At 36.6% G+C, this 13179-nt stretch overlaps 1 protein-coding gene across 1 annotated transcript; it reads left to right on the top strand.

Annotated features, from left to right (window-relative positions):
- Positions 1-8083: 8083 nt before the first annotated feature.
- Positions 8084-8791, top strand: LOC131614556 (uncharacterized). Its single transcript, XM_058886126.1, has one exon. The coding sequence runs from the start codon at positions 8084-8086 to the stop codon at positions 8789-8791; it is 708 nt and encodes a 235-aa protein (XP_058742109.1).
- The last annotated feature ends 4388 nt before the right edge of the window (positions 8792-13179 follow it).

Below are 13179 nucleotides of genomic sequence, written 5' to 3'. Positions count from 1 at the left end.
TTTGAGGCTTGGACTAGACATACACCAAATGTCACTCATCTTAGAGTTTATGGATCAATATGTTTCAGGAACGTTACTGAACAACTAAGGAAGAAGCTAGATGATCAAAGTTAGACCATAGGTTATCATTCGATCGGTGCATACAAGTTGTATTCATAAAACAATGATAAACTAGTGATCAGTAGAGATGTTCTAGCAGACGAAAGCAAAGGGTGGGATTGGAGTCATGGGTCAGTTTGACAAGAGTCAAATACAGTCACAACTGAGTTTGAAGAAGACCAACAAACCAAAGTCACAACCAATCAAAATGAAGAACCTCCTAAGCAAAATGTCAAAAGATCGATTAGAACAAGAATTGAGTCGACAAAGCTAGATGGATATGAGAGATTCCTAGATCAAGCAATCGATACAGATGGTGACTTTATAAAAGAGGTTTTATGCAAAAACCTGGTATTGATTTCAACAAAGTCTATGCACCTATTGCAATGTTGGAGACAATTAGGATTGTTGTGTCGACAAGATCTTACAGAGGATGGAAGATACATCAGTTGGATGCAAAATTACCATTTATGAATGAACCTTTGGAAGAAAAAGTCTATGTCATTCAACCATCAGGATTCATAGTCAAAGGGCAGATCGAAGGTGTATAGATTGAGGAAGGATCTATATGGTTTGAAGCAAGCCCCAAATAGCTTGAAATAAGACAATATATAGCTTTTTAGTCGAAGTAAGTTTCAAAAAGTGTGTCTCTACAAATGGAGTGTAAGTCAATGATACAAACAAGTTCAGTCGAATCATTGTATGCTTGTATTTAGCTGATTTGTTGATCACAGGTGCAGATGAAACATATATAAGAATAATCAAGTCGAAGCTGATGCAGGAATTTGAATTGTATGACCTAGAGAAATTGTCATATTTCTCAAGGATGGAGTTCAAAGACACATGTGAAGGATTGTTCTGGCACCACAATAAGTATGCTCAAGATATCTTGAGCAGGTTCAAGATGAACAATTGTAATGCAGCTGCCACACCATTAGAAACTGAAGCAAAGTTGAAGAAGGAGACAAATGATGAGTTTGTAAGTGCAACACTGTACAAACACATCATTGGATCCTAGAGGTATCTTTGCAACACTATACCAGATATTTGTCAAAGTATTAGATTGTTAAGTATATTCATGGAGAAACCCAAAAATGTCATCTTATTGTAGCGAAGAGGGTGCTGAGATACATAAAGGGTATGATTGATCATGGTGTGTTGATGCCAAGAAAAAAGAAGACGAACACAAATGTGGAGGTATATTGATACACTATTCAAATTTCAGTGGAGATCAATACGAGAAAAAGAGTATTGCAAGCTACATATTCATGATCGAAGGTGCTCCAAACTCTTTGAGCTCAAGGAACCATAGCATCGTAGCTTTGTCATCATGTGAAGCTGAGTACGTGGATGCATCGTATAAAACATATCAAGCAGTATGGATAGAGATGTTGCTAGAAGAGCTCAAGATCATGGGACCTAAGAAAATGAAGCTATTTGTAGATGGGAAGTGAACTATCGACCTAGCCAACCATCCTATGTGTCATGGTCAAAGTAAACACATAGAGAGAAGGTATTGTTTTCTTAGGGATCAAGTAAATAAAGGGAAGCTTGAACTTGAGCATTGCAAGACAAAATGATAACTATCTGATATACTCATTAAACCCCTAAAGAAAGTCAGGTTCGATGAGTTGAAGACAAGCATTGGAATGAGAAGTCTCGAAAACATGAATTAGGCGATGTGTTAGAAGTTGTAATTCATTATTTTGTAGAAAGTTGGCATTCGACATAAGTGTATTCGACCAGCTAGTTGAAGTAGTAGAAGTCAGCTAGCTGTATTAAATGGAGTCAAATACTATATTTAGCTATTGCGTCGAAGCCAAAATAATGTTACTTTGTATATTTTGGACTTGGATTGTAAGTTTTGGGATTCGGTCTTGATCGTCTATAAATAGGCATGCTATTGTAATAGTTTTACAATGAACACTATTAACAGTTTTAGTGATAACAACTTCACAAATTCAAAATATAGTTTTCTCTCTTTTTTTTTCTCACATTCTTCTTCCTCATCTTTATTGAAAATCCTAATCATCCCAACAATAAAGAAACTAAAATCACAATTTTTTAAAAAAAATTTGACAGTCAAAATGCTCAAGCTATGTCATGCTGTGTGTATGTATATAAGAAACTTATGGTGTTTCTCACACTTGTATAAGAATAAATTAAGAGAATCATTTTTCAAAATCATCATAATCACTTTAATTCTCTCTCAATTTAAATAGTCATATTGCTTTAAAAACATTTAAATAATATATAAACTTTCTTTACTTTTTTGTATGTACATGTCGTTCCAAAACACTTCATTTCCTTCCTCTCCAAACATGCTAATAGATGGTAAAGTGTTAAAACCAAATAAAATTTCACACACAAAGAAGAATATATAGAGGTAAAAGATGTATTAAAAATAAGATAATTACATGCATGTTATAATATATGGGAAATAGTTCATGAGAAGCAATCAAGGCCTTGCAAATCTCATATAAGAACCTAATCTGAAACACATCTTTGGCATAATCCTCAGAAACTTGATGAGCCTTTTGAATCTGTTTCCCACAAGAGAGGTACTATCATCGGTGTTCAAGGATTTTTAACATAAAGGCCATGTAAGCGTTCTTAAAACATGTCAACATTTTCAACGGTGATTTAATCACCCATCTCAGCTTTGGGATTGTTCTGACTCTCCAAAACTTACGTGTGCTCTTTCTTAACCTTATGATCTTCAATTTCTTTCCACTTCCTTCGAGGTGCTTGTAATGCTTTCTTCTCAAGTATTGCTTAATACCACCAACGTTAGTTGGCTTTGGAAGTAATGATTCTGTTTCCATCTGTGAAAGAAGTTTGAGTTGCGGAGGAAGATGTGTGAATTGATCTTATACTTATATGTTAGGACTTAGGAGTTAGGACTTAGATAAATTTCGTGTGTAAATTGAATAGGCATTATTTGGCTGGAAAGGCATTCATTTGGCATTGAGAAAGAAAGTCAGCAAACTAATTTTTTACTCATGACGACTGCAAATGGTTCATCTGTCTTAATTGTTCCCTCAAAATAAGGATTCTAGGTCCCATTTGTTTTTATTTTGGATATAAAATTAATTTATTAAGAATAAATTAATCTTAAAAGTATTGTATTTTTCTTATAAAAAATAGAGCTGACTTTATTTTTAAGCTTTGTCCGATAATAATTCCATTGTGTACAAGAATTAGAAATTGTTGGGGTCGAATGGAATTTAGTTCTGAAGCGGTGGAGTGAGTTTTTGATATAGCGGAACGAAGGTGAATCTGCAAGATTAATTTTCTAACACTCAAGTCATTGAATGAATAAGAAAATAGTTTTATTGAGTGAATGAGAGAAAATTTAGAATTGCGCATAATATAATTTATATAATGAGGGCGGTTAGAGCCATCCCCGTGGAATTCGGCACCTTACACGGAAGGTTGTTCGATTATATTTGATAGTGGAAGATCTTAAGAGAGAAATGATCGGGTGCAGGTCCCCTGATTGAGAGCACCTTGAGTCTTTAATACCTGTAGCGTACGATCTTGGACTACCCTCCAGATCAACACCAATCTAATTAGATTGACATAGTTGATCTAAACGAGATAGGAAGAAGTGACCATTTCAATTAAATTGGTGCCACTAATTCAATTCAAAATTAATAGCCGAATTTTATTAAATAATTAGAAAGAAAGAAAAATAACAATACAAATCGTAAGGAGATGAACAAAATCTCATTTAAGTAAAAAAAATCTAAAATTAGGAAATAAATTCTTATTGAAAATATCTCATAGAATGAATTAAATTTCACTAACAAAATCTAAAATCTTAAATAGAAATACTAAAATTAGCTAATTATCTGTCAGTATAAACATTACCTTATCTATAAGTATGAATACACAAGAATCATATTTGAGAAGAAAGTTTCACATGATTAGACACATATTTTTAAGTTTTTAAAAGCGACATTAATTGTTTAAGGCCATTCACCCGACTCACGATGAAAGGCCTTGTAGTAGGCATCACACGGAAAAACGTATGAAATAGTTAGGGCCTTACCCTAGTTAGTGCATCTCCCACCATTGGATCTGATTGGAAGGCCACCAACATAAGCCGTCGCATCTCATGGACACAATTTTAACCGTATGTGCTATGTAAAGTTTAAACACGCGTCATTTCAGGTATTCTCTCCTTAATTTTTCCAAAGTAATTTTAATTTATTATAATGTTGTCCGTAGAGTTTTAAGATTTTTGAAGAATTGTCTTAGTCGAGGATTAGTTTGTAAGTATTTACTATCAATGAGTTAGTTAAATTCTAGTTAATAGCTGGTTTGAATGTTAGTTAGTCGTAACTTGTTGCACAAGCTATCTCATGATGTGTATGTTTCAATGCGGCTTATTATGATGTTTCTCACACCTGTATATAATCTCCTTGTTTGTGATGCATAAATTCAGAGAATCATGTTTCAAATTCATAATGCTCACTCTAATTCTCTCTCAATTTGAATAGTCATATTACTTTAAAAATTTAAAATATTTTAAACATAAACTTTCATACACCCACTCAAATAATATATAAACTTTCTTTATTTTTTTTCCAGATATCCTTGTCGTTCCAAAACACTCCATTCCTTCATCTCCAAACTTGCTAATAGATACTAAGTGTTAAAACCAAATGAGATTACACACACAAAGAAAAGAGGTGAAAATGTATTAAAAAGAAGAGAATTCCATGCATGTTACATGGGAAATAGTTTATGAGAAGCAATCAAGGCCATTGAAATCTCATATATGAGCCTTGTCTGAAAAGCATCACTGGCATAATCCTCAGAAACATGAGAAGCAATTGGAATCTGTTTCCCACCAAAGACAGTGTCAGTGCTCAATGATTTTATCATAAAATTCATATAAACATTCTTAAAACATGTCAACATTTTCAACGGTGATTTAATCACCCATCTCAGTTTTGGGATTGTTCTGATTCTCCAAAACTTACGTGTGCTCCTTTTCAACCTTATGATCTTCACTTTCCTTCCACTTCCTTCGAGGTGCTTGTAGTGCTTTCTTCTCAAGTATTGCTTTATGCCACCAACGTTAGTTGGCTTAGGAAGTAGTGATTCTGTTTCCATGTGTGAAAGATGTTTGAGTTGTGGAGGAAGATGTGAATTAAGCTTATATTTATACGTTAAGAGTTGGGACTTGGTGTGTTAAGTGAATAGGCATTATTTGGCTGGAAAGGCATTCGTTTGGCATTGAGAAAGAAAGTCCGCAAAATAATTTTTTACTTTAGGACGCCCTGTAAATGAACAGACATTAGTTCATATGTCTTGATTGTTCCCTCAAAATAAGGATTCTAGGTCCCATTTGTTTTTTATTTTTAATATAATTAATTTGTTAAGAATAAATTAATCCTAAAAGAATAAATTTGTTCCCTCAACTACATAGACTAACCCTTGAGTCAGGGAAAATCACAGTAGAGTAGACAATCTGTATGTAGGGGTGTGCAAAATATCTGATTTTGATGTTCAAATTCGGATATAATTAAATGGTTATTAACCGGTTAAATTATTTTGGATCCGGTTATTATCCAAATCCAAATATTTTAATTCTCAAAATATTAATTTTTTTTTTGAAAAAAATAATTTTTAAAACTGGATTTTTTTAAAATACCGGTTTGGTTTTTGAAAATAACCAACCATGCACACCCCTATCTGTATGTCCATTGTTAGGTTCGAATCCAAGACCTCAGTATAAGTTGGAGGAGATTCTTACCATCTTGATCAAATCCTCTTAATTTTTTTTTTTTTTATAAAAAATAGAGCTGATTATATTCTTAAATAAGACAAAGTTAGAGGCGTCCGAGAAAACACATATGCTCGATATAGGATCTAGAAATTGGTGAAGGTCAAATGGACTAGAGTGGAGTAAACTTTTTATAAGGCAGATAAAAATAGACAAATATTAGCACTCTAACGCCAGGGACGAAGCCAAAGAAATATAAGATATGAGACACTAAATATATAATTGATTATTGATATACATATATAGTTATATGTTTGTGGGCACAAAATTAATTATTGATATATTAAATTGTTTTTCATTATGATATTATTTTTTTATATTACTTATAAATTATTAGTTTAATTGTAATTTTAGTCCCTCTATTTTTTTATCTTTCTATTTTAAAAATCATTATTTTAGTCTCTTTTTTAAGTTTTATGTGTAATTTTCGTCCCTCTATTTTTTTTCTGCAAAAGTAGTCCATATTTTTCTCCCTATTTCAAAAGAAAACTCAAAACGAAGACCAAAATCGTAGTTTTAAATATTGGGGGACCACAATTGAAAAAAAAAACAAAATAGAGGGACCAAAGTTGCAATTAAACCTAAATTATTTTCACAAAAATCTATATTCTTGTGAGGTAATTGAATATGTGTAATTTTTTATGACAAAAAAAATCACTAACACCCTAAAATTATGTCATAAACCCGTTGATGTCAGATTTAGTGATGTGTCTATATTCGTATTGAATTTCAATGTCGCAAAATGTTTATGAGATTTCAAATTCTGCTACAAATAAATACAGAACTAATTTGTCACTAAATTTAAGTTCAGTCACTAACAATTAAATGAAATCTGTTAGTAATTAGTGAGAGATTTTTAAATACCTCTGTAATTATAATAATGAATACTTTAGTGACGTTTATTTTTTGTCACTAATTATTAATCGTTCTATGAAAAATGTTTTCCGCCACTAAATTAAATTAATTATTTAGTGACGTTTATATTCTATCACTAAAGAACAATAAAATTCCTTATTTATCAATTATTTAGACAATAGCTCATTACACCAGTTAATTCTCTCAGTCACCTGGCGAAATTACAATTATGCCCTCTGCTTCCGTAGATGCACATTCGAAAGCATTTTTTTTTTAAATTTGGTTTTTTTCGGAGGTACATCTACGGAAGTGTTAAAAACAAAGTGTTTCATAGATGCATCTACGGAACCTTCTGCTATATATTAAATCAGCTGCATTTCACTCATAAATCCAATTTTTTAAAATAAAAATGGAACATCAAATTATAGTATATCAAAGTAATGCAATTTAAGTGCAACGGAGAATAATACACCAAAATAATACATCGTATAAATCAATAGCCAAGTTTCATATTATATACCATTCAATGTGCAGATAAAACAAAGCAAAACATTCAATCCAATGGATAGGCGCAACATATATTTTGATGGTTAATATAATTTTGAAGCTGGTTAATATAACACTACTTTATATCTGTGTTAAAAAATAAATCTTAAAAACAAATAAATTTGTTTTGAAAAATAAATATTTGTATAAATTAATATTATTATATTAAAAAACTGTAAACAGCTTATACGTTATAAGTATTAAGCGTAGATTTTGATGTAAAATTGGCTAAATGTTCGTATAGTACCATTGAAACCTGAACGAACATTTACATTTTTTTTGATAATACGGTATTTTCTCGTTTCAACTATTTTTTTTTTTTGGGAAATGATAAGTGTACACCATTTGATACACTAACACCGTATTTCTATACCTACAAGTCATGTATTTTGTTTTTTAATAATTTATTTTGTCTTAATATTTTTGCAAGAATATTTCTGCTTGTTAAAATTTACGGTGTATACTAAAGTGTAGAAAAAAGAGATGTAAAGATAGCATACCTTAATATTTGGAATCGCACGGCCTTGTTATATCGAACCCACTTGTCTAGAGAGAAGTTAGACTCTCTCCTCTCTCTCTAAACTCATAGTGTCTTTTCCCCTCCCCCTTTTTTCCTACCTTGCTAGGGTTTCTGTGGCGGCGGCTTTTTCTCTCCCAGATCTAACTAGTGTTTTTCCCTATCCTTGTGGTGGTTTCTTTTCCTTTCTTTCCTCAGATCCATTCGGAGTTTGGTGCTTGATTATCCTTTCCCCACCCATTCTGTTTCTTATCCTTAGTTTTCGCTCAATGGAGAATTGGAAGAACATCCCTTTATCCAAAGAGGAAGAGGAAGGAGTAACGGCGGCAGAAGATGAGGTTAGTGGCGATGAAATTTTTCAAAGAACACTTGCTGGGAAACTATGGACGGATAGTAGCTTCAACTCAAGGGCATTTACAAGCACAATGATTAGTGCTTGGAAACTCAAGAATCCAGTCGAAACACAAGAGCTTAGCAAAAACTTGTTTCTTTTTCGATTTGCTACAAATAGAGATCTTAAGACAATATTGAGAAATGGACCATGGAGTTTCGATCGAAACCTACTGGTCCTTGTTCGTATTTCAGGTGAAGAAGAACCTTTGGCGCTCCCACTGATTATCAGAACTGAGGTTATGGCTAAGAAGATTGGGGGCATCATTGGTACTTTTGAGAAGATGGACCAGAAAGAGGCGCATAAGAATGGCCGCTTCCTGCGTATTAAGGTGACGATGGATTTGAAACAGCCACTGAAAAGAGGCACGGTGGTTAAGTTCAAGGAAAAGATACTTAGGGTTCACTTCAAATATGAGCGCCTACCCACTTTCTGTTTTGTTTGTGGAAGGATTGGACACCAGCTTAAAGACTGCGAAGCTTTGGGTGATATTAGTGAAGGGGGTGTCAAAGATATTGAAGAGCAGGATTTATCTTTTGGTCTTTGGCTCAGGGCTTCCCCGCTACCTAGAGCCATGGAAGAATAGCAAAGAAAAGACTCAAGCTCGGGCACGTGTGGTAGGAGTCTCTTTAACATTTCCTCTAGTCAAAGAAAGTGTGGCTCAAAAGGAAAAGAGAAAGAAGAAGATGCTGAAGTGGAGCAGAGATCAGTTATGGATAAGAGAAATATTACAGGAAGGAAGGAGGATGAGAATTCGAAACAAAATTGTACTCTTGCGATTGAATCAGTAGCTGAGTCCCCCGGGGCCGTTGATACTTCTAATCCAACGATGTCTGCAGGGGATAACCAACAAGGGGGAAGCAAAAAGAAGAAATAGATCAGGAGAAAATCTTTGAAGAAGGTAATCCAGGAGAAAAACAAGAGTAGAGAAGGGGAAACTTCCAAGAGACAGCTCATTGATGTCATGATCACCGAGGGTTCTTTGGAAGATTGCGGGGAAAAGAAACGGAAACAGGAGGCGAACAACAAATTTGTTACAAACACTGAACCAAAGGTGGTGTTGGAAAACCAACACTACCTACCCCAATGAGGATCATTAGCTGGAACTGCAGGGGTTTGGGGAATCCCCGGGCAATTCGAGCCTTGCTAAGGCTCCTCCAGTTAGAAAATCCCTCTATTGTGTTTCTTATGGAAACACGATTGAAGAATGACGAGATGCAGACCATTAAGTTTAAACGCGACTTTGATATGGCGTTACTGGTGGATTGCTCTGGGAACAATAGAATGAGGAGTGGAGGGTTGGCTTTAATTTGGAGGGAGAACGTTAATTTATCCATTTCTTCCTACTCCCTGAACCACATCAGTGGGCTGGTAGAAGATGATGATGCAGATCAACCTTGGACCTTTAATGGGATCTACGGATTTCTGGAAGAACACAGGAAAAGAAACACGTGGGACCTTGTTAGAGAGCTGTTTCAAAAGAGTGGTGAGAGATCTCTTTTTGTGGGGGATTTTAATGATATCCTCTACGAGAATGAAAAGCAAGGTGGTAATCCTAGGTCCGTTGGTCAGTTAGCTTGGGGGCGTAATGTTTTGGATGGCACGGGTCTGTTGGATTTAGGCTACGAGGGATATCCATTCACATGGACCAACGGACGGGGGGGAGAGGCTAATATCTAATGTCGTCTTGATAGGGGAATGGCGTCAGAAGATTTTATAAATTTCTTTGATCCAGTGAAGATTATTCATTTGGCTCGTTTTAACTCTGATCATGCAACCATTAGAGTAGAGCTGGAAGCAGCTGGTGGTGACAGGACTAGGAGAAAACATCATATTTTTAGGTTTGAGGAGGCTTGGTTCAAGGACCCGAAGTGTGAGCGCCTAATTGAGCAGTTGTGGAATAGACAGTCGCATGGACACCTCAAGATATTAGCGATGAAAAACCTGAAGGATGAATTTCAGGAGTACAAATTGGGATCGGTGAGTAAGGAGATTAAAAGAATTGAAAACAAGCTCGAGGAGGATGGTGTGTGGTCTGGGAAGAGAGAGGACATTGATGCCTATCGAGCACTAGAGCGACAACGAAGCAAATTGTTGTAGACGGAGGAAACTATGTGGAGACAGCGGAGTCGTGCGGTTTGGCTTTAACAGGGAGATCGCAATACTAATTTTTTCCATGGCAAGGCTAATCAAAGAAGGAAAACAAACTCTATCGCGAAACTAAAGGATGCGTTAGGTTGCTGGTGGAAAGGTGATGTTCACTGTGAGTGTATCCTTGCCAGTTATTTTACTGATATCTTTACTTCGTCTGCCCCCACTAATATACCTGAGGTTTATTCTGTTGTCGAGGGCAAGCTAGATCCGACTTCAAGCAGCTGGTTCCAATCTGTGTTCACTTGTGAGGAGATTAAAACTGCAATTGATCAAATGCACCCTCTAAAGGCCCCTAGGCATGATGGACTCCCTGCGATCTTCTTTCAAAAGTTTTGGCGAATTGTTGGTCCGGGTGTGTATAGCGTAGTGCTGGAAATTCTGAACAAAGGGAAGGATCCTAGAGACATAAACAAAACCTTCATCACTCTCATCCCTAAGTGCAAGAATCCCAAGACTCCAAAAGATTATCGGCCGATTAGCCTCTGTAATGTTATTATGAAGATTGTGACCAAGACAATTGCTAATAGGATTAAGAAGATTCTCCCGAAGATTGTTGATGAATAACATAGCGCTTTTGTCCATGGTAGACTTATAACTGACAATGTTCTAGTGGCCATGGAATGTTTTCATTGGATGAAGAAGAAGACTAAAGGGAAAAAAGACGTTATGGCCCTCAAGCTTGACATGTCCAAGGCGTATGATAGGCTAGAATGGGACTTTATCATTGGCACACTCAAATCCATGGGATTTCCAGAGTCTTTAGTCTCTATTATCCACCGCTGTATCTTCACTGTTTCCTACCAGATTTTAATTAATGGGCAGCCTAGCAGGATCTTGATTCCGGAACGGGGGCTTCGCCAAGGAGACCCCCTTTCCCCTTATTTATTTATCTATGTTCTGATGTCTTTTCAGGTCTGCTGAAGCAAGCTAATAGGAATAAAAGCCTTCATGGAATCTAGGTGGCTAGGAGAGCCCTTGTTATCTCTCATCTCTTCTTTGTCGACGACAGCTTATTATTCACCAGAGCCAGTGAGACTGAAGGCATTGGTGTCATGCAAATTCTGAGGAAATACCAGGAAGCTTCGGGACAAGTAGTTTAATTTAGAGAAGTCTGAGGCGTCATATAGTCGAAATGTGCGTGAAGAAGTTAAGATTATGATCCAAAACCAGATGCAAGTAAAAACTGTGGCGAGGCACTCTAAGTATCTAGGGCTCCCAATTATTTTTGGTAGGTCCAAGAAGGAAATTTTCAGAATGGTGATTAAGAGAGTGTGGAAGAAGCTCAAAGGCTGGAAAGAAAGGTTCCTGTCCAAAACTGGGAAAGAAATTTTAATCAAAGCTATTGCTCAGGTTATCCCTAGCTATGTCATGAGCTTCTACCGTCTTCCTAGTGGGGTGTGCCTTGAGATTGAGAGCATGTTGGCCAAATTTTGGTGGGGAGCAAAGAACGGGGAACGTAAGATTCACTGGCTGTCTTGGGACAAATTGGCTAGCTCGAAAGGAAGTGGAGGAATGGGTTTTAGGGGAGTTGGAAACTTTAACATCAGCTTGTTAGGGAAGCATTTCTGGAGATTGCTGAAGGTGGATAACTCTCTGTTTGCAAGAGTCTTCAAGAGCCGATACTACCCAAACTGTTCCATTAATGAGGCTTCAGCTGGATACAATCCTAGCTATGCCTGGAGAAGTATATTGAGCGCCAAGGACTGTGTTTGTACATGTACTAAATGGAGGATAGGATCTGGCTCCAAGGTGAGAGTGTGGAAGGATAATTGGGTCCCGGGCTACATGGGGTGCTTGCCTTCTTCTCCTGATAGTATGGTGGGTAACGAAGCTACTGTGAGTGAACTCATTGACCATAATACAACCTGCTGGAACAGAAACTTAATCTTGGAGAACTTCAGCCCGATGATTGCACACAAGATTCTCAGCATTCCATTGTCCTGGCGCAGTACTGAAGATGAATTATTCTGGACACGGGAGAAGAATGGAATGTACTATGTGAAATTAGCTTATCATACGCTTAAGAATGAATCCTTGAGCAAGAAACCGAGCACCTCGGGCACCACTTTCAACCAAGTGTGGAAAAGAGTCTGGCATTATCACTTACAACCTCGTGTGAAAAACTTTCTCTGGAGACTGGGTAAAAATATCCTGCCTACTAGAACGAACCTTCAAAGGAAAGGAATAAACTTAGACTGTGTTTGCTCCTTCTGTGGTTTGGAACCTGAGTCTCCCAACCATCTCTTCTTGTAGTGTGAGTTTTCTAAAGCTGTCTACTTCTCACCCCCCTTAGGTGCTAGAATTCCTTCCTCTATGGACATCCTGTAGTGGTGAAATTTATGCCTTGATAGCTCCGATATTTTGCGGTCTCAACTACTATGTTCTTTACTCTGGAAGATCTGGAATGCGAGAAATCTTCTGCATTTCCAACATATTAGGAAAGCTCCGGAGTGTGTGGCTATGGAAGCGTGGGACAGTGTGAACGAATTAAATGAAGCGAATCCTGTACCTAAGAAGGCAAAGTCGGTTCCTATTGCGTGGAGAACGGACAAGCAAGACAAGGACCTGGCGATAATTAAAGTGGATGCAGGTAGTTTTGAGGATGGGGTGGTGGCCTTTGGCTGTATGATCAAATCATGGGACTCTAAGGTGATTTGTGGCGCGTGCAAGCGGGAAACCATGAGTGTTGAACCTGCTCTTGCTGAGTTACTAGCAATCTGTTGGTGTGTGCAACTCGCAAAGGATATCCAGTTGGACAAAATTCTGGTGCAATCCGATGCTAGGACAATGGTGGATTGTATCAACTCCACCTATTCCATT

Source organism: Vicia villosa, linkage group LG6 (assembly GCF_029867415.1).
Source record: "Vicia villosa cultivar HV-30 ecotype Madison, WI linkage group LG6, Vvil1.0, whole genome shotgun sequence".
NCBI classification, from domain to species: Eukaryota; Viridiplantae; Streptophyta; class Magnoliopsida; order Fabales; family Fabaceae; genus Vicia; species Vicia villosa.
Note: the sequence above shows the minus strand (reverse complement) of the source record. Positions and strands in the feature narration are given on the sequence as shown.